General features: G+C 40.8%; 2 protein-coding genes across 2 annotated transcripts in view; both read left to right on the top strand.

Moving 5' to 3' along the window:
* Positions 1 to 3,306: 3,306 nt before the first annotated feature.
* Positions 3,307 to 19,031, top strand: RDM1 (RAD52 motif containing 1). Its single transcript, XM_043962805.1, has 7 exons — positions 3,307 to 3,403; positions 4,627 to 4,806; positions 7,689 to 7,811; positions 8,383 to 8,548; positions 9,882 to 9,980; positions 15,781 to 15,860; positions 18,643 to 19,031. Exons 1-7 carry the CDS (start codon positions 3,308 to 3,310, stop codon positions 18,718 to 18,720), a joined length of 822 nt encoding a protein of 273 aa, XP_043818740.1. The 5' UTR covers position 3,307; the 3' UTR covers positions 18,721 to 19,031.
* Positions 19,032 to 23,468: 4,437 nt separating this feature from the next.
* The window catches only part of LRRC37A (leucine rich repeat containing 37A), a 64,152-nt gene continuing 60,528 nt past the window's right edge, over positions 23,469 to 27,092 (top strand). The window contains exons 1-2 of the mRNA XM_044003282.1: positions 23,469 to 23,488; positions 23,986 to 24,057. Of these exons, the coding sequence (XP_043859217.1) occupies positions 23,469 to 23,488; positions 23,986 to 24,057 (92 nt within the window). The remainder of the gene's footprint in view (positions 23,489 to 23,985; positions 24,058 to 27,092) is intronic.

Raw genomic sequence — 27,092 nt, 5'->3', positions numbered from 1 at the left:
CCCAATAGCCTCACCAAAAAAAAAGAAAGAAAGAAAGAAACTTCTTTGGGTGACCCTGGATGAGTTACTTAAGCTCTGTCTTCCTCAGTTTCCTTAACTGTAAATGGGGGAGGGGGGCAACTAGGTGGCAGAGTGAATAGAGCACCAGCCCTGGATTCAGGAAGACCTGAGCTCAAATCTGGCCTCAGACACTTGACACTAACTGTGTGACCCTGGGCAAGTCATTTAACCCTCATTGCACTGCAAAAAAAAACCAAAACAAAACTGTAAATTGGGGATCTTAATAGTGCCTACTTTGAAGGGTGCCTGGTTTCAACTCCATGGAACAAGATGCCCCTCCCAGGATAAGCTCATCACTTCTAAACTTACCACAGTGCTGCTAACTCAAATCTTGATTGATACCACCCACCTGGCCTCCTTTCCTCTCTGATTGGAGGACTGTCTTTTACCTTTCTTCATAACCTCAGTGCTTAGCCCAGTGCCTGGCACATAGTTGTCTCTTGTCCTTTGTTCTCAAAGAGGAACAAAATGACATCACTTCGTTGGAGTCAAGGTACAGTGTGTCCAACTGTGAGTGATTAGACCAATATGAGCTAAGAATGTTCTACCACGGATAGAACATTTGGAGTAGAGAGGTCTCTAAATTTTTACATCTCAAATTTCTTCTGAGCTACTGCAATTCTTCTTCACTCATTGAGCAGATGCAGGCCTTCTTTGCTGCAGGCATGCCATTCATGCTGGGCAGTCCTTTGCCAGCATCTCCCACGTCACACTATTCCAAAGTTCTTCAGAGATCACTGGCCAGCCCCCAATTACTACAGCATCTTTTGGATAACCAAACACTGGAAACAAAGGGGATACCCATCAATTGAAGAATGATAAAGCAAACTGTGGTATGCCAGTCCACTAACGTTTATTAAGTACTTAACTATGTAACAGACTCTATGTTTGGTGATGTGGATACAAACACAGAAGTGAGATGGCCCTTATCTTTAAGACCCTTACATCCCTCTAGGGAAAAGGTTCTTAACCTTTTTGTGTGTCACAAACCCCTTTGGCAATTTGAGAAAGCCTATGGACCCCTTCTCAGAATAATGTTTTTAAATATACATGTGACAGGCCCAATATATATGAGGTTCTCCTTTCCACTCCAAACCTCCACCATGGTTTAGGTTACAAAAGGAAACATCTCTGAGAGTAATTTGTTTGGGGATGGAATGAAATTTAAGCTACATATATGGCTTGCAGCTTCTTCTTAGCCTCTGGCTGTACTGATAGTAGCTTCCTGGTTACTCAAGGGTATGAAAAGACCCACCCACATGGGATTGAGACCCTTCAGACTGGGTGTATATCAGAAGACCATTTGAATAACCACACTCTCCTTTGCCCACCAGGCCTGTTTCCATATGGAGGCAAGGGGGGTGGGATTGGGGAAGGGAACTTCATCTACCCTGTGTTATAGTATCGATTGCGGGGAAATAGGGTAGGGGTTTGGGATAAGGGTAGGAGTTGGGGTTCTTAGGAATTCCTTTTTAAAGAATTACACCCTCTTGCACACAAATCCATTAGAATATGATAATAGTTTATTTAGGGGCTGGGGAAGGGAAACCAAGAGAGAAATCCTTGGATTTGTTCTCATGGGGAGAAAGGCATGGCACAGAGCGTGGCTCTCCTCAAGCAGGAGACAGGCAGATACTTTTATAAAGGTCCGATGAGGTGATCATCTGTGGAAAGTTCCCTTAGTGAGGGAGGACCATCCCCTACTGGTGGTGACTGGGGGAATTGGGTAAGGGGTGCCTTCGGATGTCTCAAACCATCTCTCTCTCCTCCTGCTACAAAGGCAGCAGCCACACCTAATCTTATCTCTCCAGGGGTGGGGGAGACTGCAATGAAGGGTGGCAGCGCCCCAGTGCTAGCTCAGCTGGGATCCTGTTCCACTTATCTCTTTAGGTGTGTCTGTCCTTTGGTTTAGTTTCTCAAGAAGAAGGTTCTTTGATGTACCCCCAGAGAACTTCTGGGGTGCTAGGCCCTATAACAGTATCCTTGTTGCATGTGGATCTCTCCTCCCTGCAAATGAAGAATCCCCAAGTATAAGGAGAAATGGAGCTTTGAGGACAAAATTTAGCCTCAAAGGTATCTGTATGAGTACAGGGCACAGTAAAAGGAGGAAAGTTTATATCTGAAGTCAAGAAGATCTGGGTTTGTGAAATGGGAGGAAGTGTAGCCCGCTGGTTGGGGTCTCTCCCCACTACAATACATCCTCCATTCATCTGGCATGATGGTCTTCCTAAAGTACAGGCCTGATCATGCCATTCACTATTCAATAAACTCTAGTGGCTCCCGGTCACACCTTCAAGATCAAATATAAAACCATCTATTAAGCATTCAAAGCCCTTCAAAGCCTCCCCTCCCTCCCAACCCCCTCCATCTCTACCTTTCCAATCTTCTTACACATTACACCGGTATCCCACCCCCACCCCCACCCCACTCATACTTGGATCCAGTGACATTGGGCTTTCTGGCCCTTTCTCACACAAGATACTCCATCCTCTAGCTCTGGGCATTGTCACTGGCTCTGCCCCTGGCCTGGAATGTTCTTCCTCCTCATTGCTGCCTCCTGGCTTCCTTCAAGTCTCAACTAAAATCTTACCTTCTGCAGGAACCCTTTCCTGATCTCTCTTAATTTTATCGCCTTCCCTCTAAGATTAACGCGCCCCTTCCCCGTCCCACTAGTCCATCCAGTCTACATTTTGCATCTTGTCTGTGCAAAGTTGTTTGCACGTGGTCTCAGCGCAGTCCAGAAGCTCCGGGAGAGCAGGGCTTGATTCTTTGTATCCTCAGCTTTGCACAGTGTCAGGCACATAGTAGGCACTTAAATGTGTATCGACTGACTGAACCTTTTTTTTTTAATAATGGCATTTCAATCTCATTAGTTTTCTTTGCAATTCTTTGTTTTATTTGATGGGTTTAAAAACATCGCTCTGAGAAGGAGTCCAGACTAACAAAGAGGTGCCCGGGGTAATGAAAGTTAATTCTGAGCCGGGGCTCGCCCAGGGCCGGGGGAGGTCCCTTGGGCTATCTAGGACAGCACCCGGTGTCTGTCTGGATGCTCGGGGCACTGGCGGACTTCAGCCTAGAACCAGCGGAGGCGCTAGAACAAATACCTCCCGGCTAAGACAGCTCACGCCTCCCTTTAGGTTGGACTTGGCGGGTGGCTGAGGTGCGCAGGCGCTGTCTGGGGAGTGCTCACAACTCCCCCCCACCCCCGCCCCAGCTCTTACTGCGCAGGCGCAGTTCGCCGGCGGGAATGGCTGAAGTGGTGAGCTTCACGGTTCCTGCGGGATCTGACAAGACGCTGTTTGTGTGGGAGCTGAGCCCCGGGCCTGGGGCCGAGGTCCTGCAAGTGAGCTAGGCTTGGGGCCTCGGGGAGGGAGGGAGGGGTGAATGAATGAATGCATGCACGCATGCATGCAGGTGACAGTCAGACGGCCGTCAGGATCGTGTCTGCCTCCTAGGTCCGGGCTCCTTGGTCCCCTTCCTCAGTTTCCCCAGCCTCATTTTACAGCTGTGTAAACTGAGGCTCAGACAGGAAAGGGGCCTTGGTCACATACAGCAGAGGCAGGACTCGAACCCAGACTTTGGGCTCTTTGTTCTCTGCCTCGCTGCAGTCCCTATCCAGAGACACAAAGGGACATCTATTTTTTAAAAATTGCTGTCCTCTGTTGAACTCAATGCAATCAGTCAGTCTGTCAACGGACGTTGATTAAGCACCTACTATGTGCAGGCACTATGCAAAGGCTGGGAATAGGTATACAAGCAGCCCCAATGGAAAAAGCATAGGCTCAAGAGTCAGAAGACCTGCTTCCCATTCTTACTGCCTGGAAAATGGGGGAAGGGAAAGGAATAAGCATTTATATAGCAGCTGCTGTGTGCCAGGCGTTGTGCCGAGCCCTTTACAACCATTCTCTCATTTGATCCTCACAACAATCCTGGAAAGTAGATGCTGTTATCATCTCCATTTTACAGTTGAGGAAACTGAGGTAAACATTAAGGGACTTGCTCAGCTAGGAAGTATCTGAAGCTGAATTTGAACTCAGGCCTTCCTGACTTCCAGATCCAACACTGTTCATCGCACCCCCTAGCTGCCTAGCTTGGCAAAGTCACTTAAACACCCCGGGCCTTAGTTTCATCATTTGTAAAATGAGGGGGGAAGGAAGTTGAACTCTTCCTTTAAGGGCCCTACTGTATCTAGACCTATAAGCCTATGGACAAAGCCCCGACCTCAGGCACTCTGATCTCACTTGGTTCTGGAGGAGAATATACCCAAACAGAAGCAAATTAACAACAGCTTGAGGAGAAGAGCAATATTCATTGGGGGGAATCAGGGAAGGCTTCTCGTAGAAGGTGGCACCTGAGCTAGCTAAACTTTAAAGGAAACTGAAAGATTCCAAAGGAGTATATCGAAGGCTTTGGGAGGGTGGGAATTGGGAGGGTAGGGGAGGTGGGGAGTTTTCAGTCTGAAGACCGAATATAGATTTGGGGGTACTGGTTGCTTTTGGAAGGAGCAAACCTAAGGGTTTTGTGGGCTAAAGATGATCCTACTTTTCCTGTGGGCCTCTCCCACAGCATTCTCTGTTCACAGAGTTCTCTCGGTTTGGGCTTCTCTATTCAGTCCGAGTCTTTCCAAATGCTCCTGAGGCCACTCCTGGTTTCTATGCCATCATCAAATTCTATTCAGCAAGAGATGCCTGCAGAGCCCAGAAGGCATGTGATCAGAAACATCTGTTTCAGAAATCTCCTGTGAAAGTGAGTATGGGGGGGGGGGGGCAGCTAGGTGGTGCAGTGGATAAAGCACCGGCCTTGGATTCAGGAAGACCTGAGTTCAAATCCGACCTCAGACATTTGACACTTACTAGCTGTGTGACCTTGGGCAAGTCACTTAACCCCCGTTTCCCTGCCCAAAAAATTTAAAAAAAAAAAAAGAAAGTGAGTATGCCCACCTCCAGTATAAGAAGTTCCCATCCAAACTATCTAAAACAGAAGATGGGAATGATAGCTAACTTCATTCTTATTTTACGGATGAGGAAACTGAGTCTCAGAGGTGAAATGCCTTCCTAAGGCCCCAGAACTAGCAAGTAGTAGATATGGGACCCCAGTGATCTCTTTACTATATCAACACTGAGGACCCATATTATATTATACTGAAGACATTATATAGAAAGCAAACATAAGCACCCCCAAAACAATGCTCTTATATTTTACTACTAGGTGAGCACAATAGAATTTAGCCATCTCCTAAGGACAGGGACAATATTAAAAATGCTTTCTTTTCTATTAATCTGACAATCTCCAAGCTATGAATCCTAACTCCAGAGGAGATGGCTAAAAATCAACTTTTATACATCTTCTGAGGGTCTCATTAATCTACTATAGGTTTTCTCTTTATGGTTTCCAGTTTTCTCACCCCCTTGCCTCTTTCCCACCCATAACAAGACTGCTTATAAGAATTTTCCACCTTGTTTACTATATATTCCTCTCTCCAAGAAAACGTATTTATCATATCACAAATTTCAAACTAAAAAGACCCCTCGAGATCATGTCGTTTGGAGCCTTCATTTTTCAGATGAGAAAGCAGGCCCAGGAAAATCAATCACTTTTTCAAACCCAGGTCCTTTGACTCCAGATCCAGTGTTCTGCTAAGCTATTTTTTCCAATCTTTCCCTTAATATATCTTTTCTTTCTCCATTTTTTTTTAGCCTTTAAAAAATAGTAATTTACTGGTTGGCAGATTAGTGATTTTCTTTTTAATCCAGAAACTCCCTTATGAGTTCAGATTGGAAACTATTCTGAAATTTATAGTAATGAGCCACTCAGCTTGAGTGACTTCCCTAAATTCACGTAGCCAGCCATATAGTCAGAATAGAAGTCATGTTGTCCTGACTCCAAGGCCAGCTCTCTAGCCACTAGGCAACAGTGCTTTAACTTAGCTTGTTGAGCCTGTCATTAAAACACACAAAGTATAACCTTGCAGTTTTTTGTTAGATTGAAGCCAGACATTTACCAGTAGGCAACTGTGAATGTAAATATTTGAAAGGTTTCTCTATACCATCTGGCCAAGAACCATTGTCTTCAAATATTGCCTCATTCTGGAAGTCATTGGCATACATTTGAACTAAACTATCTTTTAAACTAAGCCCTATTTAAAATACTAGTCTATATTTAAAGAGAGTTTTCAAAAGAACTATGATTTCATGGTGTGAGTACACCCTCCAGCTATGCAGATGGCTACCCATCCGTTCTTTCTTATCCTGTTGAGTCGAGTGTTTCTTTCCATAAATCTTCCACAGATTTTGTGCTTAATGTCCTAGAGGACTTCCTCTAGTTCTTTTACTATTCAGTTGATGGTACTTGGGCTGATCTTTTAAACTAAAAGTAATTCTTAAATATTGGAAAAAATAGGAAATGAATCAATGCATCACTACAGAAAATTATTCTGAGGACCTCATTGACAAGCGACTCTTGGTTCACTACGGCCCTATCTCCAGCCTTCTGTTTTCTCCATCGCCACCACCCTCACCAAATGAGGATGTCTCCTGACATTTCTTCAAGACAGGGACCAGCACTTATTTTGTCTGTCTTAATAATTACATAATCTTCCCCCAAATCCACATCAAGAAATGAGGGAGCTATCTAATTAATCCTTTCTAAGGAGGTATTTGCCTCTTAATAGAAGGACTTACAGGGGCAGCTAGGTGGCGCAGTGGATAAAGCACCAGCCCTGGATTCAGGAGTTCCTGAGTTCAAATCCAGCCACAGACATTTAACACTTAACTAGCTGTGTGACCCTGGGCAAGTCACTTAACCCCAACTGCCTCACTAAAAAAAACAAAACAAAAAATAGAAGGACTTAGTAGCCCTTATGAATTTCTATTGGCAAAATGTGTATCAGATTCTTGGACATCCCCCAAAAGAACAGAGTTCATTTAACAACTTGGCACCCCTTCTGAAAGTTTGCCAATCCCTGCCATATTTCATTGTGTTCCCTTTTCATGCATCTCAGGCCATCTCCTCCCAGTAGCTACTGAAGGGAAAGCAGCAATCATTTGCCTTTGTTTTGTGTAAAGAGCACAGGACTTAGTGGTAGTAAATCTAGATCTGACTCCTGCCTCTACTACTTAATAGCTATGAGACCATAGGCAATGTGCTTCACCTCCTTTGACTATCAGTTTTCTTCATCCTATAAAATGAGAGAATTGAACTAGATGGTCTCTTCCAACTTTGAATTCCATGATCCTAGTTTAGTTATTTAAAAGATGGTATTTTCATGAAAAAATTGAAAAAAATTGAAAAAAAAGGTTTATAGCCCTTTTTTCTCTAAATTATCCCCACCTAAGAAAAAAATTCCAATTTCTTAATATATAAAATGAAGATAATGATATGTTACCCAACTCACAGGATTGTTTTGAGGAAAGCAGTCCCTATATAAATGCCTTAGGGCCCCAGAGTACACATTTGCCTTGTTTCTGCCTGACTTCTGGATAAGAAGTCAGAGATAGTTCCTATTAATTGTAGAGCCTGGCATTCATTGTAAGAGCAAGTATTCTAACATAGTAGAACTGCAGAAACGCAGTTGCTACCACATCTCTGTTAAATACTAATGTTTTTGATCCTCTTTCTTGTTTCATCAGGTTCGTCTTTGCACTAGACGCAAGATGCATCAGCATCCCATCTATCCACTCAGCAGCTTCAGATGCCAAGAACTGGCGAATTACTATTTGGGTTTCAATGGATGGTCAAAACGAATTATCATGGTAAATTCTGTAGATTCTCATTTGACAGGCCAAGGTCTCCCTTCACTTCCCAGTTAGGCCACATACTGAATTAGAACGGGGTCAGAGATCAGGCTGCCTGGCCATTTGAAAGAGAAAAGTGTGTATCAGATCATATGCCTGAATCTTTCATTGAAAGATCATAGGGACAGCTAGATGGTACAGTAGACAAAGCACTGGCCCTGGATTCAGGAGGACCTGAGTTCAAATCTGACCTCAGACACTTGACACTTACTAGCTGCATGACCCTGGGCAAGTCACTTAACCCTCACTGCCCCGCAAAAAAGAAAGAAAGAAAAAGATCATAGACTGTTCAGAGAAAATGTTTGGAGATTTCCTCTTTTGTTATTGCTTTCTATCTCATTTACACTATAGGTGGAGGTGACTGCCTTTGCCAGTATTTCCTTTGAAAACTATAGCTTGCATTCAGATGCATTGTGTCACGGGTCTTAGCTGAAATTCTTGGACTTAAGACAAAAAAGTTTGCGATCAGCAATAACTACTTTAAAGTCTGTATTAAGATCCTGTATCTCAGAATTTGAAAATTCTAAAGTTACAGAAGCTTCCTGACTTCATAGTAAAGGAAAACACAAGCCCAGACAAGTCATCTGCAAGGCAAAGTCTGAAGTACTTCTGTGCTTTGGAAGTGGTGTTGCCAGTCTACGAGTGTCGAAGTCGTGGTGTTGGCATTGCAGAAGAATATTTGGAGCAACAAGAAGGTCTGTTTCCAAACTTCATGCCATCAGTAGAAGGATGACACTTGCTTGGTCTCAGAGGCAGAAACCTTGGTTCATTAGGGGGAAGTTTTAGAGAATTAGACTTAGTCTTGATAGAATGAAAAACTTACCAAGCTGCCTCAGGAGATAGTAGGCTCCCCCTCCCTGGAGATCTTCAAGAGGAGACCAGTGACCACTTATTGGGAATGTTATTGAGGGAATTCCTGTTCGTGTAAAGGCTGGACTAGATTACCCCTCGGGTCCCTTCTAATTATGATATAATAGTGAACTAACTTGTCAGAGATATGGTGTTGTAACTTCTTGCAAAGGACCTCTGGATTATTATTGGATATTGCCTACCCTTGGGATAAGCAAACAGAGCTTTCCTCTGTCTTCTTTCTCTCCTATCCTTTAAAAAGTAATTCCAAATGAGCTGACCCTACCTAAGGCCCTAATGAAGGAAGTAATATTTGCCTTGAGGCTTCTGATGAGTGCTTTAAAATCACACATTGGAAGGAGAACTGGCTTGAGAATCAGAGGACCAAGGTCCAAATTCTACCTCTGCCACTTTTCAGCCGCATGATTTGGGCAAGTCTTTTAGCCTCCTGCGGCCTCAGTTTCCTCACCTGTAAAGTTAAGGAGGTACATTCCATGGCCTCTAGGGTTCCTTTCAGCTTTCAATTTATGATTTTTGTATGTAGATTTATAGCAGTCTTTATTGGCTCAGCAAAAGTTAGATTTCTAAAAATCTAAACAGACTTTTTTTTCCATCAATTGTGCTAACTTTGGGCAGAAATTGAAAGGAAACTGAAATAAATATAGTTGTAGAGGACTGCTTTATTTAATGCTAGATTTATACTATAGTACAAAGTTGTCTTTATTGCCCTGAAATTTAGGACTTTAAGTAAAGGTCAAGTTGTATAGTTGAGCTGAGGGTCATACCCAAAAAATAGGAGCCAGTCTTGTCTATCAGTGTGCCACCAACAACTCCTGATCCACAATTCCCTTGACATAGGGATTTTGGAATCTTCTAGGTTGGAAGTTTAATGCCACAACTTGAAAGGTTTAGGGGCAACTTGAATTATGGTTCCATCTTCTATTTCCTTTTCAGTAATCCTAGCAACATCCTTATAACATGTGACTCCCAGAAATATACCCACAGCAGGAAATAAATGAGTCACACTCTTGTACTGTCCTTAATTTTTAAATTTAGTCTTTAAATGATACTGTAAGATTGTTTTATTTTGGCAATATCTAACTCTTAGTTTGAACATAAATATTTTACTGTCATTCACTTAGACATTTGTAATTTAATTTGACTTTTGTGTTTCTTTAGGCCCATTAGAGTTTCTTATGAAAAAGAAGAAAACTCAGAAGCTTGCCATTCAAAAAGCTTTATCAGATGCATTTCAAAAATTGCTGATGGTGGTTTTAGGTAAGACTTCATCAGTCTTTAAGTACATCAGTTTAAATGGGTGGGCCTAAGGACTAGAAGGAGGAAGTGTGATATAGTGGAAAGGGCATAGAATTTGTAGTCAGAATCTAGGTTCAAATCCTGGCTCTGCCATTTACTTACCTCTCTGACTCTAGGACAAGTCACTTAACATTTCTGTGTTTCAGTTTTCATGTGTTAAATGAGAGGGTTAACAAAAAAGATAAAAAGGACTATTTGTACAAAACTATTTATAGCAGCTCTTTTTGTGGTGGCTAAGACTTGGAAATCACAGGAATGCCCATCAATTGGGGAATGGTTAAACAAGCTGTGGTATATAACAGTGATGGAATATTATTGTGCTATAAGAAATGACAAGCAGGATGATTTCAGAAAGGCCTGGAAAGACTTGTATGAACTGATGTATAGTGAAGTGAGCAGAACCAGGAGGACATTGTGCACAGTGACAACAGTATTGTTTGATGAAAAACTGTGAATGACTTAACTACTCTCAACAATAAGATGATCCAACACAATCCCAAAGGACTAATGATGATCCACCTCCAAAGAAAGAACTGATATTGATTGAACACATACTAAAGCATGCTATTTTTCACTTTCATTTTTTTCTTTTATTCTAGTTTTCTTATAAAAAGTGACTAATATGGTAATGTTTTATATAATTGCACATGTTACCTCTATCTGATTACTTAGCACCTCAGGGAGGAGAGGACAGAGGGAAGGAAGGAGGGATAGAATTTGGAACTTAAAACTTCAAATAAAAATGTTTATTTTTTTAAAAAAAGTAAATGAGGGGGCAGCTAGATGGCGCAGTGGATAGAGCATCGGCCCTGGAGTCAGGAGTATCTGAGTTCAAATTTGGCCTCAGACACTTAATACTTAACTAGCTGTGTGACCCTGGGCAAGTCACTTAACCCCAATTGCCTCACTAAAAAAAAAAAGTAAATGAGAGGGTTAATCTAGATTAGAGATGTCAGACACATGTCCTACAATACTCCTCAGTGTGCTCAAACCAGATTAAAATGAAATTGGGAAATTTCTAGCTAAATCAATGAAAATACAATGAACCATAAATAATGTTAACATGTGGTTTTTTAAGTCAGTATGCAGGCATCCTTATCTGTGATTTAGTGGCCTCCATTTCTTTCTCCTTTTAAAATCTATGAATAATATTTTTCCCAATTATATGTAAAAACAATTTTTAACATTCTCGGTTTTTGTTTTTTTTTTAATTTTGAGTCCTAGATTCTCTCCCTCGTTTCTTCCCCTCTCCTCCCTGAATGGGTAAGCAATTTCAAATAGGTTATATATGTGCGATCATACAAAACATAGTTCCATGTTGGTCATGTTGTAAAGGAAAACACAGGGGCAGCTAGGTGGCAGAGTGGATAGAGCACTGGCCCTGGATTCAGGAAGACCTGAGTTCAAATCCGGCCACAGACACTTAACACTTACTAGCTGTGTGACCCTGGGCAAGTCACTTAACCCCAATTGCCTCACAAAAAAACAAAACAAAACAAAAAAACCAAAACACCACAGATTGAAAAAAAGAAAAAAAAAGCATTAGTAGCTTCCATTTCTATTTGATTTTGATACCATTGGTCTAGAAGACTTCTAAGGTCTCTTCCAGGTCTGTGTTTATGATTCGGTATCTAACTTTTTAATTTGTTGGGGATATGAGTATGTGGAGCCTTTTATTACACCAATATGTCCAAAGCTCTTTCACAATAGCATAATAATAGTAATTTTCTTTTCTTGAGATCCCTGTAAGATAAGCAGCAAATTATTGTCACTAGGTAAGAGAAGGAAACAAGCATTTATTATGCACCTGTTATATGCTGGGCACTATGCTAAATGCTTCACACATTTATCTAATTTGATCCTCACAACAATCCTGGGAGGTAGGTGCTATTATTATCCCCATTTTACAGTTGAAGAAACTAAGGTAGACAAGGTTAAGTGACTTGCCCAGGGTAACACATCTAGTAAGTGTCTGAGATTAGATATGAACGCAGGTCTTCCTGATTCCAAGTCCCATGCTCTATCCGCTGTGCCACCTAACTGCTACCTTCTAGATGTAAAAAGTGAAATTCAATCATCAAATATTTATTCAGGGTCTGCTATGTTCCAGCCACTGTTCTAGGTGCTGGGGATTCATAGAGTAAAATGACAGTCAGATTCTGCCCTCAAAGAGGGAGATGTGCACAGAGAAGTTTAAGCAAAAATAAATATGGGGACATATATTGAGGGGACAGCAGTAGCAAATGGGGGACCAGGAATAGCCTTCTATAGGAGACATCAGTTGAGCTAATATTTGAAGGAAATTAAGGATTCAAAAATGTGAAGAAGGGAATATCTTCCAGGCAAGGAAGACAGTTGCAGTAAAGTACAGAGATAGAAAATGGAATGCTGTATCTAAGGAAAAACAAGAAGACCAGTTTGGCTAGACCAAAGAGAGCATGGAGGAGAGGCGTGTATAATATGCTGGAAAAGGAGATTGCAAAACAGATCATTTCCATTTCTTTGTAGAAAATAGGGGAGAAATTTGAGGGAGGGGGACTAATTAAGAAGCTGTTACAATAGTCAGGTGATAGGCGATTTGTTTGAATTCAGTTGGGGAATAGGGAGACTCAGAAGAGGAATAGGTTTGGGAGAAATGATGAATTCTATTTGGAATATGCCTATGGAACACTCAGTACAAAGTGTCCAGTAGATGTTTGATCATGTGGGCCTGGAGCTCAGAATTGGCTAGGACAAGATACTAAGATCTGAGAATCATCCTCATAGGAATCATTGACTAAGAGCTTCAAGAGAGAAGGCACCCATTCCAGGATCCAGAGGCACTCCCACAGCTGGGGAACATGTTCTCCTTTCTACCCAGACCTTCTCAGCAAAAGGTGCTGTGTTAAGTATTGGGCATATAAAGACACAATGTAAAACAGTTCTTGTCCTCAAGGAACTTAACATTTTCTACTGTGGAGTGGAGGGATACAACCTATAAACATAAACCTGTATACATGACAATTTGAGGAAAAGGAAGAGAACATTAACAGAAAAGATGATCTGGAAAGATAGCATTCAACCTGAAATTTGAAAGATGCCAGTGACTGGGAAATGGAAGGAAAAAGGAAAAGCCTTCTAGCATTATAGGCTTACATAGGCACAGAAGTGGGAAACGAGTAGAATTTGGGGAGGCAGCTCTTTGAGCTAGATTCCATACTCCAGTCCATGAAATAGAGTTGTCTACTAGAAAACATTGTCTGATGCCAGATTGTAAAGAGTTTCAGTGTTGAGGTTAGAGTTTGTATGTTTTTCTATAGGTAATGAACATCATTACAGTGTAGTGCATATGGGAGTAGCACGGTCAGACTAATGGAAGACTAATGAGGGCTGACCACCATTTTTTCTTGCTGCTTTTCTCAGGACAAGGCCATGTACCTTATAAATTCTAGACATAAAATGTTCTTTGCTACAAATTTGCCCTGATCTGCCATGGATAAGTTCTGATCTGAACTGGTAGAGGAAGTAGCAATATAGATAAAATCACACATTCATTGAAATGTCTCTGTATGGTAATAATAATATTAGTAGCTAACATTTATATAGCACTGACTATGTACCAGGCACCATACTAAGTGCTTTACAATTATTATGTCATTTAATCCTCACAACAACCCTGGGAGGTAGGCATTATTAGTATTATCGTTATTTTTTTTTATTTAGAGAATGTCTTGATCTTGCTTTAGTCTCCTGTAATTGTTATCAAAAACATGTTCACTGCTTGCTCCAGTTGCTACATTGGTTGTGTTTCTTTAAAAAAAAAATTTATTTTTTTTCCTAATAACATGAAAAAACAATTTTAAGCATTCGTTTTGTTGGTGGTGGTGGTGGTAGGACAATGAGGATTAAGTGACTTGCCCAGGGTCACACAGCTAGTAAGTGTCAAGTGTCTGAGGTCAAATTTGAACTCAGATCCTCTTGAATTCAGGGCTTGTGCTTTATCCATTGTGCCACCTAGCTGCACCCTTAAGCATTCATTTTTTTTTTTTAAATTTTGAGTTCCAAATTGTCTTCCTCCCTCACCTCCCCCCTCATTGAGAAGGCAAGCAATTTGATACAGGCTATACATGTGTAGTCATGAAAAATATATTTTCATGATAGTAATCTTGTGAAAGAAAACACATTAAAAAAAAACAAAAATAGGGGCAGCTAGATGGCACAGTGGATAGAGCACTGGCCCTGGATTCAGGGAACCTGAGTTCAAATCCGGCCTCAGACACTTAACACTTACTAGCTGTGTGACCCTGGGCAAGTCACTTAACCCCAATTGCCTTACTTTAAAAAAAATAAATAATAAATAAATGAAGAAGATAAAAAATAGTATGCTTTGATCTGCATTCAGACTCCATCAGTTCTTTCCCTGGAGATGGATAGCTTTTTTCATCTTAAGTCCTTTGTAATCATCTTGGATCTTTATATTTCTGAGAATAGCTAAGTCATTCACAGTTCATCATATAATATTGCTGTTACTGTGTACAGCATTCTCTTTGTTCTGCTTACTTCACTTTGCATCAGTTTATGTAAGTCTTTCTAGATTTTTCTGAAAGCATATGGCTCATCATTTCTTATATCACAGTTGTATTCTATTTCGATACTATTACAGCAACTTGTTTAGCCATTCCACAGTTGATGGGTCTACTTATAGGTCCTTTTCCCTTTTTCATTGTTTTTAACATTTTGGTATTGCTGGGTCTAAAGGTAAGCATGTTTTTATAGCCTTTTGGGCATAGTTCCAAATTGCTCTCCAGGATAGTTAGATCAGTTCACAACTCTACTAACAGTGCATTAGTGTCCCATTTTCCCCATATCCCCTCCAACATTTGGCTTTTTCCTTTTCTATAGTATTAGCCAATCTGATAGGTATGAAATGAAACCTCAGAATTACTTTAATTTGCATTTCTCTAATCAATAGTGGTTTAGAGCATTTTTATATGATTGTTGATTTCATCTGAAAACTGCATATTATCCTTTAACAATTTTTCAATTGGGGAATGAGTCATTCTTATAAATTTGACTCAGTTCTCTATATAGTTGAGAAATGAGGCCATTATTAGAGAAACTTAATGTAAAAAAATATTCCCCCAGTTTTCTGCTTTCCTTCTAATATTGGCAGCATTGGTTTTGTTTGTGCAAAACCTTTTTAATTTAATGTACTCAAAATTATCCATTTTACATCCTGTAATGCTGTCTCTCATGTGGTCTTAAACTCTTCCCTTATCCACAGATTTGACAAGTAAACTATATGTTGATCTAATTAAGAGGTTCTTATCAAGTTTCTCATAGAATTTATCTTCTTCCTCATCCTTTACGTTAGGTGTCAGTGCATAAGCGGAAATTATCTTCATAATGATCCTTTTGCCCATCATAAACACTGAAAAGCAGGAGGACCATGCATCCCATGAAGTTGTTTCATATTTCCTTTTGATGCACAATAAAACCAACTCTGCCAACTCAAAGAAAAATCAAGCTCTCTCCTTCACAGTCTGTCCCTACTTCTGTCACCAGGGTAGTTCTTTTGTACAATATCTAGTGCAGGAATTTAGATGATGATGATAAAACTCAACAACCTTTTTTAAAGGAAAAACCTGATCCTTTTTTACTTTCAGAAATTAGAGTTGTTTAATGCCCAATTGTTGCATGTTAGACTGAGGGAACTGGGGAAGGGGGAGTAATTTCTATTGTCTTGATAATTCTGAATTGAACCCTTTTAAATATATTTCAGAGAGTGGTAAAGTGGTTGTGGAATACAGACCCACTGAAGAAAGAGACTCTGTATCAGAAGAATTTAAGGATCTGATTCAAGTATGTGAAAATTCAGGTTTGAGTGTTTCCTGGCTGAATGCCAAATAACTCTTTCATCTGAAGTGGGGGGCAGGAGGGAGTCCCAAGTTTATCATCCTAACTTTGGAACTGCTTTAGAACTCTAGGAAATGTTGCTTCTGTAGCCCAGGCCCACAGAATGAAGGAGAGCTCATTCCCTAACTCTGAATCCCTGAGCCCTCCACACACAGCTTCCCCAGTAGACCAGCAGTCACTCTCCCCATCCTGGGGATCACAGCTGAAGTTTCTCTGGAAATGAAGTTCTGGGCACAAGGTGGGGGTATCTCCTAGTGTTCCTACTGTTGGAGACATTAACAAGGGATCATTTTCTTCCCTGCGAAATACTAGTACTGCCATCTGAATTCTGTCCTGTGGAGACTCTGAAGCCTCTAGGGATCCCAAACAGGTGTACAGTTACCAGGGAGACAATCCCTCCAGTCCTATTTGGATGTGTCGTGGGTTGGTTGCTTGGTTTGTCAGAGAGGCGACATAAAAGACATCTAATCTCACCTCAGATACTTCCTAGCTGTGTGATGCTGGGAAAGTCATGGAACTTTTCTGAACTTCTATTTCTTCATCTGTAAAATGAGGTCAAAGTAGATGGCCTCTGAGGTCCCTTCCAACTCTGAATCTAAGATCCTATGACCTTAATTTCACAAGTTGAGAGAGCTACCAGAGAGAAAGTTCCCTCTAACATTGCAAGTCAGACCTCACCTCTAGAATTCGTAATGTTAGAAAGTTGCCTGGGCCACTGAGAGGTCAAGTGTTTGGAGGGGTTCAGGTCACACAGCCAGGTTTTATCAGAGACAGGACTTTAACCTCAGGCTTCCTGATTCCAAGACCAGCTCTCTGTCCATTAGACCCAGTTGATGTGTTGTAGCACCCACACACACAAATTTGTTCTTGTATCCTTTTGGGGAACTATTTGGGAGTTGAATGCTAACATTTCCTGGAGATATAACATGTTTTGTTTTTGAGAGGAGAAGCTGGGTGGGGTAACTGAGAGCTGAGATTTTTTCTTTTGTTTTTTAACTTTTTTGATGCTTGAAAAATTTTGCCACATCAGAGTAAATTTCTTTTTAATTCGGCATAAATATGGTCAATCACTAAGACTTGAGACTTCAATGGAGATTGAGACTTAATGAGGATAATTTGCCCTGAAATTCTGAGGAAAAAGAGATTTATCAATAACAGTAAATATTACATCTAATACTAATACATGGGTTTTAGAATGATATATAATAAATGATTTCTAAGGTGGCCATTCTTGGACAGCAATGAGGTAGTGAGGAGCTTCTTATCCCCTGGGCCAGGGACTGGATAATCAAATTGTAAAGAATACTGGAGGAGGGATTTCATCCACTAGCCGGCAGTATGGTCTAGATGCCTTCTAAGGTTCTTCAAACTCTAGGATTCTAATTACATGAAGCAGTGACCTAGAAAACCAATATATATTATTGATAAAAACTAGAGAGGAAAGCTATGCCTTACTGTGCTTGTAGAAGTGCAGAAATTTGTAGAGGTCCCATCTTAACATCTTTCTATTATAGGTATCCTCTAGTCTGTCATTTAATGAATGCATGCTCCAAGACAGCAAAAGCATGAAGTTGATGAATATATAGAGAAAGTGGCAATTTTTAAAATATAAATATGACATTCTGGTCAATGTATGTGTGTATGCATGTATACATGTATGCATATATATATATGTATATATCTATACCTTTACTTCTCCCTAAACTTATGCAATATGGTGGAAAGTGCTGTGAACCTAAAGGACCAGAATCCGAGTTCTGACCCTGCCACCCCTGTGACAAGTGCTCTAGGCCTGAGTTTTCTCACCTGTAAAATGAAGGGGCAGGCAAAGGGCGATAAAGCTGTGCATACCCTTTGACCCAGCAATTCCACTTTTAGGTCTTTTTCCCAAAGAAATCATGGAAGGGGGAAAGGGACCCACATGTACAAAAATATTTATAGCTGCTCTTTACGTGGTAGCAAGGAATTGGAAGTTGAGGGGGTGCCCATCAACTGGGGAATGGCTGGACAAGTTGTGGTATATGAATACAATGGAATACTATTGTGCTGTAAGAAATGATGAGCAGGAGGAGTTCAGAGAAACCTGGAGGGTCTTACATGAGCTGATGATGAGTGAGATGAGCAGAACCAGAAGAACATTGTACACAGTATCATCAACACTGAGTGTTGACCTACTGTGATGGACTATATTCTTCTCACCAATGCAATGGTACAGAAGAGTTCAAGGGAACTCATGATAGAAGAGGATCTCCAAATCCAAGAAAAAAAAAAAAAGAACTGTGGAGTATAGATGCTGATTGAACCATACTATTTCTTTTGTTTTGGGTGCTATTGTTTTTTTTTTTCTATTTTGAGGTTTTGCATCACTGCTCTGATTTTTTCTCTTGTAACAGGATTAATGCAGAAATAGAATTAATGTTATTATGTGTATATATATGTATATGTATATAGATATATAGATATAACCTATATCAGATTACCTGCTGTCTAGGGGAGGGGAGGGAGGGAGAAAAATCTGAAATTGTAAAGCTTGTATAAACAAAAGTTGAGAACTATCTTTACATGTAACGGAAAAAATAAAATACCTTATACATAAAAAAAATAAAATTTGTAGTTAACTAAAAAAAAAAATGAAGGGGCAGGACTATATGGCCTCTAAGACGCCCCCCCCCCCAATCTATGATCCTATTTATTTATAAGGTCAATAACAGTCTCTTTTTTCATTAAGGTCAATGATGTTTCTTGGAATCAGTCCTACCAAGGGGAAGAAGAATGTCTCTCAGATTTCAGCCTGAACGGAGAGTGATCAAACTGCACATAGAAGCAAACCTGCCCTTCCCAGGCCCTGCTGGGCAGAGCATACCCCCGACACGCATAGATGGGTTTGTGTTCCTGACACTTGTATCCTTGCCCACCCTGTAATCGGGGCAACAGGATGAAGCTGAATGGGGGAGGGAAAGATGGACGGAGGTATAGAACCTGTGCTTGTTCGGGGGTTTTTTAGGGAGGTGGGAGAGAGGGAGCAAGGGGAGGACTGAAGCTGACCCTGTGGTTGCACTGAAGTGGGGAATTTGTAGTGTGGAAATTCCCCTACCTGGCCTACTTTGAATGTGTGATGTGGGGAGGGTCGCCCAACCATCAAGTGCCAAGGGCAAGGCTTGACCCTGCACTTTGTGGATGCCAGGATCCCTCCCCCTCCACCCTGCTTTCATTGATTAAATAAAAGATTAAGGATTTCCTCAGAGTTCGGCTGGGGGCGTGGCTTGTGGGGAGGGAGGAAGCCGTTGCTAGGCAACGGGGCAGGTTCTGTAACGGTGGTCTATCGGTTCCCTTGCTAGGAAGAGGCCCCTCGGCCTGTGTGGGCTGCAACAACAGAGCCTCCGCATGTTGGGGCGGCCCCGGCTCCCGCTCTGGCTCTTTGCGTTGTTTTTGCTGGCCCTGGTGGCTCAGTCTCCTAGTTCTGTTCTGGGATTATCCGAGGTGGAAAGGGTGACTCCTGCAATTCGGGAACAGAGCGGCCACCGGGCTCTGCCTGGGGTCGTGGCCCAGGCGCTGGCAGTACTTCCGGATCCAGCCGCTGTTCGAGGTCAGGTTCTGGGGCCGGGCAAAGTATTCACTACGGCCCGGGTTCTGTCCCGTGCTTTGGCCGTTCTCCCGAAAGTGTCTGACATTCATGCGTCTCCCAAGCCGACCCCAGCTCCAGAGCCAGAGCCAGACCCGAGAGCCAAACCCAGAGCGTCTCAAACCCGATCTCCTCCTGTGGTGGCCACTCAAACTCCTACCCTGCCTCAGACCCTACCAGCAATCTTAATGCCCCTCTCAGCTTCAATAGGATCTCAAACTCCGGATATGCCCTCCTTGGTGCGTGCCCCAGCTCCATTAGCACTTCAAACAACGACTACATCCTTGGTGCCAGCCCCAGCTTCAACAGCATCTCAAATATCAGCTGTATCCTCTGTGCCAGTCCAAGATTCAACAACAGCACCTCAAACAACAGCTGCATCCTCGGTGCCAGACCTAACTTCTGTATTGTCTGAAATTCTGATATCTTCTCAAATACCAGCTTCTCCCTTAAAGACAGCCAAAGCCATACTAGCTGCCTCCTTGGTACCAACTCAGGCTCTTGCGTCCACTCCGATTTCATCCCTGGTGTGCACCCAAACCTTAACATCATCACCTAAGTCTCCAGATGCATCTTCTGTGCCTACTCAGACTTCTCCATTGATTCAGACTCTGGCTCCATCCTTAGTACCTATCCAAACCTCAGTATCATTTCTGCCTCTAGCTACACCTAAGAATAACCCACCAACAACTCCAACCCTGCTTCCAATGTTGCCTCAGAATCCAACTGTGAACATGATGCCCACCCAAGTTTCTAAGTTGTCTCAGACTAAAGTTGCACCTGTGGTGCACACCACAACCCCCACCCTGTCTCCAGTAATGCCTCAGACAATGCCTGTGCTCTTAGTGGTGCCTGCTCCAACTCTGGTAGCACCTCAGGCTCCAGTGCCAACTACGGAGCATACTTGGATGGCAGTCCCACTTCTGCCTCTGTCTGTTGTCTCTGGGAAAGCTCCAAACCAACCTCCTCAGGCTCTAGTGCCCACCCAAACTTCTGCCCTACCTCCTGTACCTCAGAAACAATGGCAGATCCTAACTTCAACTCAAGCACTGACTCAGACTCTTGCTCCACCTCCAGAGTTTACCATTCCTCTGACTCCTCCCCCAGAACCACCTCCAAAGCCAACAAAGCTTTGTTCTCCCTCTCCAGAGATGACCAAAGTCTTGCTTCCACCTCCAAAACTGAAGCCGGTCCCAGTTTCTGTTCTGTCTTCTACGTCAATCCAGACACCAACTATGCTTCTAAACAACATTTTTCCTTCACCTCCAGTCTCAATGGTGGAGAGGCCCCTGGCTCATAATATAATACCACCATCATTAGTGCCTCAGAAGAACATCCAGGAAATCAACTTTCTCTGCCTGGGCCCCTGCACTTGCAAAGCTGGAACGCTCTCCTGTACTGGCCTCAGTCCTGAACTCCGACTTCACAGTGTGCCAGCGCCAGGACCCAAAGCCCACAACCTCACCTTCTTTTCCCTGTGAGGCCTGTTCTCCCCAATACAACACACTGTGGTTTTCTTAGCTCTTTCCCCATTGCCCCATTCCAGTCCTATTTTCATCACATTCCTCTCATTCACAAAACTTCTCTTCATCCCCATTCTCTTTTACCCATTTTTTCTACTCCATTGCCTTACCTGTGCTTCTGTTTCTTCTTTAATTTTTTTCATCTTCCTCATAGTATAAACTTCCATCTTATCCATATTATTGTCCTTATTTCTTTCCACAGGTCTGTTTTTTTCCTCCCAATTTAGTTCAGACTCTACTCATTCATTGTATCCAGGCTTCATTTTTGTACCCACTTAGCTCAACAATTACATTATTCTGTGGCTCCTATTTATTGTTATATTATGTGCTGGGTACTGTGAGGGGGATACACAAATATAAGATGGGGTGGAGAAAGAGAAACTTAGAGGGATAGTTGGGAAAATACAACATATTATAAAAGTTAATTAATAATACAGTCCAGACAAGTCAACAAGCATTTATTAAGTCCATACTATGTGCCAACACTGTGCTAATTGCTTTACATATATCTTATTTGGTCCTCTCAACAACCCTGTGAAGTCGGTGTTATTATTATCCCTATTTTGCAGTTGAGGATACTGAGATAACACCCAAAATCACACAGCTTGTAAGAGTCTGAGGCTAGAGTTGAACTCCAGTCTTTCTAACTCCAGGCCTAGCACTCTACCCATTATTTTTTATTAAGTGCCTACTATGTGTCAGGCATTGTGCTAAACATTGAGGATACAAAGGAAGGCAAAAGAAAAAAAAAACAGTTCCTCTTCTCAAGGAGCTCATAGTCTAAAGAGCAGACAATATGCAAAGAGCTTTGCACAAATAAAATATACAGATTAAATTAAGGAGGAGGGAGATCGTTCTAAACATTGGGGAGAGTCAATGAAAATGCCTAGAGTAGGGAGATTTCTTGTGCACAGTGTTGGGGAAGGGAGGGGTAGAGGAAGATGTAGAGGAATAAATGGTATATAAGAAAACTGGAAAGGTAGGAAAGGGCCAGATTATGAAGAGCTTTAATCTCCAGAGGATTTTTATTTGATTCTGGAGGTATTAAGGAGCCAATGAAGTTCATTGAATAAGGAGGTGATATGGTGGGTCCATACTTAAGAAAGATCAATTTGAAAGCTGAGCAGAGAGGATAAACCAAAGTATGGAAGGACAAGGCAGGGAATCCAACTAGGCTATTTGTAACACTGGACAGTATGAAATAAATGATGTGGAAAATAGGAGGCAGTTATCTTTGACTTTTTTTCTGCCCTAGTATTTAAAAAATTATTAAGTCCTATTGATTCTTCCTTTGAAAATGTGTTAAATCTATCCCTTTCCATTCCTATTTCCATCTACTTCCAGGCTCTTAACACCTTCTACCTGGATCATTGCAATAGCACCCTATTTCTGGCTTTTATGAATGAATGGAGTTGGGATAATGATATTATTGAAGAGGGGGTAAAAATGGCCAGGGAAAAATAACAGATATTTTCATATTGAATTGGAAGAGTGATGGTACCCTTGACACAAATAAGGAAGTAGGGAGAATCTATGTCAAGAGCAGAAAATGAATGTAGTTTTATATGTTAAGTTTGAGGTGATGTGACATCTAAATGGAAATGTCCATTATTAAGTAGTTAAGAGATATGGGGCTTTTCAGGAGAGAAGCTAGGAACAAAGATTTAGGAATTCATGTCTAAAGGGTTTATTTGAAGTGGTAAGTAGATAAATTCTATGAGGCAGAGTATAGAGAAGAGTGGGGACTGGGTCTGGGGAATTAATTATCCATTGTTATTGAATAAAAAGAGGGGAAATGAAACAGATACAAGGAACTGTTTCCCACGCACTGGTACCTCAGTGGCCTGACTTTCGTCTTCCTAAAGCATCATGAGTCAGAAACTGGTCTAAAAGGCTTGGACCTTTTGAGCTGTAGTTATTTTGGGATAACTCCTTGGTTGTAAGCTCTTTGAGAGCAGAAGTTGTGGCTTATTTAATTTTTGTATCTTTCCCATCACCCTGCACAGCATTCCACACATAATAGATGATTAATAAATGTTTGAAGTTTGAAGCCTCTTGGCGTCTCCTTTTATCATTTATGGGGGGTTTCTCATGCTGTGTCTTTTTTATTATATAAGGGATTGTTGTCTATCAATTGGTTCCTTTATTTGCTTAAAGCAACTATAAATTATTTGGAACATGTTAATTCTCATTTCAACCCTTCCCCCCCCATTCACCCCTGGTTTGCATGTAATACAATGTGATATAAACAAATTCCATTTGGGAAAATGGGAGGGAAGGGGCTTCAACATGAGTTTCCTAGAGCCATAGAAATCTGCTCGCACGCAACTTTCCCCATCAGTTCCACTTTTTTTCATTATTCCTTTAACTTTCAATTGCCCCTAGACCCTACCAAACCAACTAATGTGTATGAAAAGATTCCCCAAAAGGTACTCATCCAAAATGTTTATATTGTCTGATATATTGTGATTTCATGCATACTTAATAATGTTGATTAAATTAACAAAAATTTGTTAAGTATCTATTGTATGCAAAAACACTTGAGATAAAAATAAGACTTGCCCCTGCCTTCAAAGAATTTACAATTTAGTCAACAAGATATGACATACAGAGACAACTATAAAATAGACTATAATTTCATAAGTTAGGTACAAATAAAATGCTATGAGGGATCATAGAAAGAAAAGAAGAAATTGAATAAACAGGAAAAAAGAACAGAAAGCTTTTTTTCTGGAAATTGGCCTTACCTCTCTTTGTTACTTAGTCTTTGTGATTATGTTCATTTCTTTTACCAATTTCCTTATATTAATTGCAAAGTTGAAAACTAATAGCTAGAAATTGTTAGCATGGTGGTTTTTGTTGAAATATTCTCTATAAGAATTTCATGACTGTACTCATTAGTGATATGAACTGTATCTTTTCACAGAGATTTCCATGGGAACTCTATTTCTATCATTGAGAGAGGTATCTGGAAGTCATACCCTTGGGCTGAGACTCTGTAAGTACAATTTTATTAGACAAATACATAGAGCTAGCCCCATTTTAAAATCTATTTTAATCTGTAGTACTGAGTTTAGAATCTCTAAGAAGCCAAGATTTTCCTCTAGATCCAAGTCAGTTTTGAATTAATGTTCACCTTTCTGTCTGATTAAAATTATAAAATGCATTACATAGGTTACATTTAGACTATAAATTCTGTATATACAAATTATGCGAGAAAATGGTTGAGACACAATCAGCACATTTCCTTTTAAATTTTTGTTCAAGCTGGTTTGTACATCATTTAGCAAATTTAATCAAGAAAGTGGTGATTGGAATGAAAAAATGAGTCAATACAATCATTTGATTAAAGTAAAAAGTCATAACCAAGAAACATAAGAAAAGGGTAAATGATTCAACTCTACTTATTTAGCTACCTCTTATAATTTTGGGGGGGGTTAGTCCCTTTATCTTAAGTTTTGTTTTTGTCTGTTTTCTTTCACAACCTGGCTAATGTGGAGATGTTTTGCGTGACTGCTCATGTATAACTTATATTGAATTGCTTGAGTTCTTGGGGGGTGGGAAGGGGGGAAGAGAATTTGGAAAACAAAGTTTTTAAAAAATTGATGTCAAAATTTGTATTTACATGAAATTTGGGAAAATAAAATTAACTACCTCTTGTATTAATTTGATAAAGAAATATGATGAGAAGTATAATTTATTTTATTCGTGTAGATATGAGTAGATATAGATGTAGATACATGTATGTAGAGCAGCTAGGTGGCACTGCAGTGGATAGAGTGCTGGGCCTGGAGTCAGAAAGACTCATCTTCCTGAGTTCAAAGCCAGCCTCAGACACATAAGCTGTGTGACCCTGAACAAGTCACTTCACCCTATTTGCCTCAGTTTCCTCATCTGTAAAATGAGCTGGGGAAGGAAATGGCAAACCACTCTAGTATCTTTGCCAAGAAACCCCAAATGAGTTCATGAAATGACTAAACAACAACAACAACAAAATATATATCTATATGTATGTCTATGTCTATATGCGTGTATACAAAAGATACACCAAAAGATATTTAAATCCTTAACAGGCTTATATACTCATATATGTATATATATATATAATATTCCACAGAAGAAGCCTGTTAAGGATTTAAATATATTTTTGACATCCACAAAAATATTAGAGAAAAACAAATACACATTAAAAATAACATTAAAGGGTGAGGAGCATTCAGGAAAGACTTCATGAAGGAGAGATTACCTGAGCTTGGCCTCAAAGGAAGAGAGAGATAAGTTGTAAATAATAGGGACACACTGCACAAATGCATGAAGACGACAGGAGAGGGCAGGAAAAGATCAAGAAACATCATCTAGCAATCCAGTTCGGCTGGAATATAACTGGGATGAAGCGAATGGTATGAAATAAGACTGGAAGGATCTGTTGGAACCACATTATGGAGGGCCTTAAATATGACACTGAAGAGTTTATCCTATACACAGCAGAAGAGCCCCGAAGGCAGTGGTAGCTTAAGCCTATGGATTAGCAAGATCATTTTGACAGCTGTGTGAAGGATGGATTAGAGAGGAGAGAGGCTGGAGGCAAGGAGATAAGTTAGGGGACTCTATTAACAATAATCCAGTCAAGAGGTGATGAGGCCAGTTGGCTTGTTAGTGGAGAGGAGAAGGCTAATGCAAGAGATGTTAAGGAGACAGAATCAAATGTACTTGCCACCTGATTAGATGGGAAGGTAGAAGAAAGATCATGGCCGTAGAACCATAGGATTTAAAGCTGAAAGGAACCTAAGAAATCCTCTAGTTCTACCTCCTCATTTGTAAAATGAGGAAAAGAGCAAAGCCCAGCAAACTGAATTGAACTGCCCAAACTGATACAGCTAGTTAATTAGCAATGCTGGGATTCAAACTAAGGTTTTCAGAAGACTCCAGAGCCAGTGCTTTTTCCACTATACCACCAACATTCCAACAAAATGAAATGTTCAGTTCAGGTTTAGAGAATATTTACATCATATTTTTCTTTTAAGCAGTTTTAGAAAGTATAGAGATTTGGTTCTGGCTCAAGCTCATTTGTTATTGTTATTATTCAGTTGTTTCAGTCACATTCAACTCTTCTTGACCCCATTTGGAGTTTTCTTGGCAAAGGTACTAGAATGGTTTGTCATTTCCTTCTTCAGTTTATTTTACAGATGAGGAAACTGAGGCAAACAAGGTTAAGTGACTTGCCCAGAGTCACAGAGCTAGTAAGTGTCTGAGGCCAGGTTTGAACTTAGGTCTTCCAGACTGCAGGCCTAGTGATCTATCTACTGTGCCACTTATACTTTTTTTTAAAAAAATGTGAATTAATTTTATGGGTTTTAAAATAGTATTTGAGAGAGGCAGCTAGGTGGTGTAGTGAATAGAGCACCAGCCCTGGATTCAGGAGGACCTGAGTTCAAACCCGGCCTCAGACACTTAACAATTACTAGCTGTGTGACCCTGGGCAAGTCACTTAACCCCAATTGCCTCACAAAAAAAAAAAAAAAAAAAAGTAGTATTTGAGGCACAACAGATAAGTGCAGTTCATTCTAGTTTTTGTTTCCACAATTAGCTTTAATTCAACTTCCTTCTTTTAGGGTAATTTTGTTGTAGCTCCTTATTTTCCTAATTTACACTCGGTCTTTGTTGAAATTTGAAATCATTATCTAGGTCAGAGATGTCTTGAGTCTTAGAAGGACTAGAAAAAGTAAGGTCATAATTTCTGCTATTGTTACCTGCTTCTCCTGCAGACCTATTGTTTGGTTCTGTGGTGAAGGGGAAAGAATGACAATAGGTCTAGCAGTAGGAAGGTGGCTTCTAAATGCAGCTAACGAAGGCTGAGCTTACGGAGGTCAAGCTAGGAAAGTATACTATAAAGTTTATTATTAGCTAATCGGTGTGGAAACGGTATTTTTCTTTTCTTTAATGCCACCAACATCTGTTGGCTTCGGTTGCTGTCCCTAACGAGCTACCATTTCTGCTTGGGAATTTCAAATAGAATCCATATATATTTATAAC

Source organism: Dromiciops gliroides, chromosome 4 (genome assembly GCF_019393635.1).
Source record: "Dromiciops gliroides isolate mDroGli1 chromosome 4, mDroGli1.pri, whole genome shotgun sequence".
In the NCBI taxonomy this organism is placed as follows: domain Eukaryota; kingdom Metazoa; phylum Chordata; class Mammalia; order Microbiotheria; family Microbiotheriidae; genus Dromiciops; species Dromiciops gliroides.
Note: the sequence above shows the minus strand (reverse complement) of the source record. Positions and strands in the feature narration are given on the sequence as shown.